Source organism: Triplophysa dalaica, chromosome 6, assembly GCF_015846415.1.
Source record: "Triplophysa dalaica isolate WHDGS20190420 chromosome 6, ASM1584641v1, whole genome shotgun sequence".
Classification (NCBI taxonomy): domain Eukaryota; kingdom Metazoa; phylum Chordata; class Actinopteri; order Cypriniformes; family Nemacheilidae; genus Triplophysa; species Triplophysa dalaica.
The window spans coordinates 5,844,423-5,850,569 of NC_079547.1; the positions used below are offsets into that span (position 1 = coordinate 5,844,423).

A 6,147-nucleotide genomic window follows, 5' to 3' on the forward strand; every position below is an offset into this window, starting at 1 on the left:
GAGGTTGCGCTGGTCTGGTCCAATCATATTTAGGTAGGCGTGTATATTGTCTAATAGTAGACGTTTTGAAAGACCTGCATTTATGAAAGAGGAAGGCTGCCCAAAGACACCTAGACACTAGTTAACTACAAGTATGACATTGTAAACTTCATTCTTTAACAACACTTCAACAAGTTATTTTAAACAGTGACTTATAATCTAGAACATAAACCTTTTCATATCCTTACATCACTTGTTGTGTTCTCGTTGTATATACATTTAATCATGCATAATATTTTGTATTATAAAATGTTCCAAACAAAAGCTAAACAGAAAATACTGTACATCTGCGGACCACATTTTCAAATACGCTTTAAAAAAAGTATTTGCTTGATTTTTCCCCAGGGGGTTTTTTGCAAGGCATTTACTGATTCAGTTATACAGGTGTTAGTATCAACCTAAAAAAAGTTGAGCGCGACCGCGCAAGGCGTCATGGAGCTGGAAGCTGCTGACGTAGTGATGACGCAGCTCGCTTCAGTTAACAAAGTTGCCTCTGTTACAACGGGATTCCCTTTTCACAATGGAAATCCTTCACTGTTCAAAGAGAGCAGTGAAGTCAGATGAAACACATCCTAATCCACTGAATCTTTTCCCTATGTATGATAGAAACGCATGGCGTCATTAAATTAAATTTTGTTAGCCCTGCGTCCCTGCCAGCAAACTGGCTCTATTGCAATTGAAAATATTAATACAAACGGTATTTTAGGTTTTTAAACTTCAAAACATTTATTTGTAAACTAGTTAAGAAATGCATGATTATTTACGCATCTAATTTACAATAACCCAGCATCCCTCGACTGTTGATGCACAACACCATTTAGGCTTTTCCCCCTTAATTATTTTCTTGTCCCGTGATTTTACCTTAAATGCAGTATGCTACACGTTAATTACACATTTTACAAAAGTATATTATTAAATATAAAATATTAGTAAGTGCTGCTTCATGTTGCTTCATGTTGAATCTTACGGTCTAGGTTGAATGAAGATTTTCTCATGTCAAAACAAAAAAACAATTAATTGGTCCTAATCAGTGAGATCTGATATATTGTATACTGTAAGTAGCTTCTATATTAAGAAAGGCTTTGCGCAACAGATAATGTGTAGGAAATTCAACTCATTTGACCTACTGGATAGCCCCGCATTTGCAAGAGCGCAGACAGTTGAACTGCGCCAGGGCGTAATGTTTGCGCGGAAGAACGGTCCCTCTGCCTAGCGATCAGCCCGCGTCAGGGTTGACGCGCATGATGTCACGCCTTTTGGCACGTGGGCTGTGGCATTCAGAGACTCATAAACAAAGGCACATTGCGCTCAAGCTTCAGTCTTCGCTTGAAGCCGAAGGAGTAAGGTGCGAAAACGCAGGTTTCTGCATTGCAGGCATTCAACTAATCTTCCACAAAAAGCAGCAGCTACATGGATATATAATATTCCCAACTCTTTCAATTGCATCTTGAGGTATGTAACATTACAATTGTTGTTTGCAATAAAGTTTAAAAAATGTTTTTTGTAAAGCAATACATACACATGAATGTATGTTTCATAACTTAATTCATATTTATGTTCAAAGTAATTTCCTTAATTTAGATTATCTACATTTGGTGGATTCTACAAGAAACTGGCAAAAAATGCTTAAAATGCTTAAAATGTTAACAGGCATGCATATCAAATCATGTCACCTGAAAAAAAACTAATGATAGATTTATTTTCTTTTACAGGAAACTAAACGAACGGTGAGACACCCAGATAGCAGCACATACGCGATCACTGACTTCAGAGATTGTTCCACAAGAGATAAAAGTAGCAGGTGTGCGGAGGTAAACTAAGGCAGGCCATGGAAATGTGTGTCAGAAAGTTTGCATACATTCTTTCCGATGGAAAACAATCTACATTCTAGCTTTCTAGTGAGAATAATATAGTACAACGTTCTTTTAATTCTTTAAAATAAAAATAGTTGTTAAGAAATACCTGTCAGAGAAATCCATTATAATTTCGTTTTCTAACACTACAGCCATGCCCTGCGTCCAGGCTCAGTATGGGACATCACCACCAGGAGCCAGCCCTGCATCTCAAAGTTACAGTTACAACACCACGGGAGAGTACAGTTGCGACTTCCTAACGCCGGAGTTTGTCAAGTTTAGCATGGACCTGACTAACGCAGAGATAGCTGTCACTTCTTCGCTTCCAAGTTTCAACACCTTTGTTGACACATACAGTTCCAACTACGACGTGAAGCCTCCGTGCCTCTACCAAATGTCCCACTCTGGGGATCCGTTGTCCATCAAAGTGGAGGATATACCCCCACACAGTTACCATCAGCAGCACCACCAGCCTCACCAAACTGAGGAGAGCGTACCCCATACCGGACCTATATACTATAAAGCGTCTTCTCCAAACATCACATCGTCACCAAATTTCCCGGCAGCTCCACATCACACATGGGAAGAAAGCGGACACCTTCACAGTTTTCATCAGAACTATCTGGCGACTTCACATATGATAGACCAACAGAGAAAAAACGCAATGTCTCGGTTGTTCTCGTTCAAGCAGTCTCCTGTTGATACACCGATGTCAAGCTGCCAGATGCGCTTCGATGGCTCCCTACACGTGTCTATGGGCCCGGACACCCCTGGTGCGCATCGTGCGCTGGAGAGTTTTGCCGTCCCCGCACCTCCGAGGAAACAGCACGGTATGGGGATGTCTCATTCTCTAAACGTCGGTCACGGACACCCCTTACTGGAAAGCCCGGTAGCCTCACCCCAGGCTCGGGGATCTCCTTCCAGTGAGGGTCTTTGCGCTGTGTGCGGAGATAACGCAGCTTGCCAGCACTACGGGGTGCGCACCTGCGAGGGATGCAAAGGATTCTTAAGGTTAGAAACCTATCTGTCTTTTTCCTTTTATTTTCAAAACTTGTCACTATTACTACATGTTGGTAGAGTTTGCACGTTTTACAGTTCAGTTTTTTTCTAAGATGAGGTGACCTGGGGTTTCGTGTATTTTTGTGCATGGTGTGAACTTTAACCATTCGGTTAAAAGTCCATCTTTTACCAGGTAGACTGTGTTTAACTGCTTACACACTAGAGAGGCATTTTTAGAACTGGTATATAGTAATTATCTATGTTGTATTGACTTGACCCGATATGCACCTAGGGACACCTCCGTTCATCTCTGCCACCGTTTCTTTCGCCTAGAATTAAATTGGTTTGTGCCGAGAGTCGTATCTTGCCTAACCGAGCGTAACGGAACTCCCTGTGGGGACATTAACACAGCTCTTTATGTCACCATCGTGATAGAATAATCTCACTAATCCGACAAGAGGGGTCGCGGGGAAGGTGTCGGGGGACCCCAAATTATGACTGCCCACGGATCTGTATTTACCAAATGTCTGCCCTCTCCGGCCCTTGAATGTATTACTCAGCTTTGGGCTGGAGTGCAGGGTTTGAGGGTCATGTTCTATTGTAACTTCACATTGTGATTGCAGTTCAAGTTGTTTCCTTATTGGTGGCTGTACACACGTTAGTGTTATGTGTTTGGACTTGATTGACATGCAGTGAAACATGTGCTGTTCCTCTACAGCGCACGGTGCAGAAAAATGCCAAATACGTTTGTCTGGCAAACAAAAATTGTCCTGTGGATAAAAGACGGCGAAATCGATGCCAGTATTGCCGCTTTCAAAAGTGCATGGTCGTGGGAATGGTAAAGGAAGGTATGGTGAACTACTTTTTTGCTTTTCTATTAAATAGGAACTTCAATCCCAATTGTCTGATATCCTACCCTGCCAGTATAAGATGATAAAGCAGTTCAATTAGAAGCCACAGTGTATTTAACCAATATATTTTTGCAGTCGTCAGAACAGCGAGTTTAAAAGGCCGGAGGGGTCGTCTGCCGTCTAAACCTAAAAGCCAGCAGGACATCCCAGTCTCCATGACACCTGTCAATCTCCTGAACGCCCTAGTGAGAGCGCACATGGACTCCAACCCCTCCATGGCCCGACTGGACTACTCTAAAGTAGGTGACCGGTTAATTACAATTTTGTCATTCAAAAGTAGCCCATGAACTTTAAATATATCAATTTATTTCGGATAAAGAATGTGACCTTATAAACTATGCAAAATATACACTCTGTTTTATTTCGTGCTTTTTTATTGTACATTTAATGTTTGAATTGTAGTTCCAGGCGAGCACCGAGTATCACAATGGAGACGAATCTCTGCACATTCAGCAATTCTACGATCTCCTTACTGCTTCGATGAACATCATTCGCGGATGGGCCGAAAAAATTCCCGGTTTTACTGACCTGGCCAAATGCGACCAGGAGTTGCTTTTCGAGTCAGCCTTCCTTGAACTTTTTGTCCTGCGGCTGGCTTACAGGTATATGCATTGATATTTTGGGCAGAGCTCGGAAAGGACGCTTTATTTTAGAGATGCAATAGTAATGCTTTATTTACTTTTCATTTTCAGATCCAACCTGGCTGAGGATAAATTTATTTTTTGCAATGGAGTGGTTCTACACAAGATGCAGTGCGTGCGAGGCTTTGGTGAATGGATCGACTCCATCTTTGAGTTTTCTTCTAACCTTCAGAGCATGAACATAGACGTCTCTGCTTTCTCCTGCATAGCTGCTCTCACCATAGTAACAGGTAAGACATGCCTGACCTTTTCCAAGTGATGCATAGAAATGCAGCATGAATCAGACCTCTGACGGGTTGTTTCTTATCTCCATAGAGAGACACGGACTGAAAGAGCCTAAGAAAACGGAGGAGCTTCAAAACAAGATAGTAAACTGTCTGAAGGATCAGGTGTCCTGCAGTGCCGAATTATCTAAACTGTTGGAGAAGCTGCCGGAGGTGCGCGCGCTGTGCACGCAAGGACTGCAGCGCATCTTTTATTTGAAACTGGAGGATTTGGTTCCCACGCCTGCCATCATCGACAAACTCTTTCATGATACGCTACCCTTCTGAAAACCTTTTAAACTGCTACAGGTTTATAACATCTTCGTGATTCCTCAAATGTGGCGGACCTAAAGAACTGAATGTGTCAGAAATAGGCGGATGGCATTTTCCAGGTTGCGAGAGCGTGCTGCCTGGAAACACGCATGAATAATGTTGCTTAAGATTTTTGCGGATGAAAAATAACAATAGAATATTCGAATATTCAAAGCATTGCGAACTGTGAGGGAAAAGGACTGTTCTTATGCCTGTTTAAAGTGTATGCAGCTATATACTGAAAAAATGCAGTGTGGTGGAAGTGTTTTGTATATTGTTTTACGTCATATAACTTGTTTATGTTGATACCTGCAAAATCATTTATATAAAACTTCTGCACATTTAACTTGTAAAGCAAGATGTATGAAATGGAGTAAAATAATTTCGACAAGGTACTTAAACCACTAGCAAATTAACCATTCTGCATTAGAGATCGTATTGGGTGCACAGGAGGATTTTTAAAGTCTATCTGCAACATTTGTGGATGACAAACTTTGATCAACATGGACACATGCAAACATATAGAGCACGTTTTTGTGTTTATAATTTTGAAGTAATAGTGAATTAAACTGTTATTGAGAACGGCTTTTTTACAGTTCAGGAAGTATGCATGGAATTCTTTATGAACTATTAACTTTCTCCAGCATTTTTTATTAATTTCATATTGAAATAATGTCCATGACGTTTACGTGCAACTGGTTTTAAATTCATAACATTATGCCTTGGCTATATATTTTAGATTATTGTTTTTACGATGTATGGTTTTTGCATTGCATTCTGTATTAAGCTTCTCCCGTCTAGTGGATTGATGAATAAATCTAACTATTATATCTAGTCTATTACATCTATTTATTTATTCTTTATTATTAATAAATATATATAATTAATAAAGTTTTTTGTTCGAATTGGCTTATGCAATTTTATGTAAACCGTTTGATGTAGTGAAACAATTGATTTATTCATCCTTAAAACAAAAAACAGAATTGTATGACCGGTAAGTTACTAGTTAGTTAAATAAACAAGCAAATAATAGCGAATTGAAAATAATTTAGATAATTTTCACATAAGAACAGAAAACGAAATATGCAAGAAGATCAGACACCTCGCAGTACACAGGACTGGCTATGTT

At 40.2% G+C, this 6,147-nt stretch overlaps 1 protein-coding gene across 1 annotated transcript; it reads left to right on the forward strand.

Annotated features, from left to right (window-relative positions):
- Positions 1-1,366: 1,366 nt before the first annotated feature.
- Positions 1,367-5,852, forward strand: nr4a2b (nuclear receptor subfamily 4, group A, member 2b). Its single transcript, XM_056750111.1, has 9 exons — positions 1,367-1,491; positions 1,752-1,850; positions 2,045-2,991; positions 3,184-3,269; positions 3,585-3,739; positions 3,878-4,041; positions 4,205-4,404; positions 4,495-4,673; positions 4,759-5,852. The coding sequence occupies exons 3-9, from the start codon at positions 2,047-2,049 to the stop codon at positions 4,992-4,994; spliced, it is 1,965 nt and encodes a 654-aa protein (XP_056606089.1). The 5' UTR covers positions 1,367-1,491; positions 1,752-1,850; positions 2,045-2,046; the 3' UTR covers positions 4,995-5,852.
- The last annotated feature ends 295 nt before the right edge of the window (positions 5,853-6,147 follow it).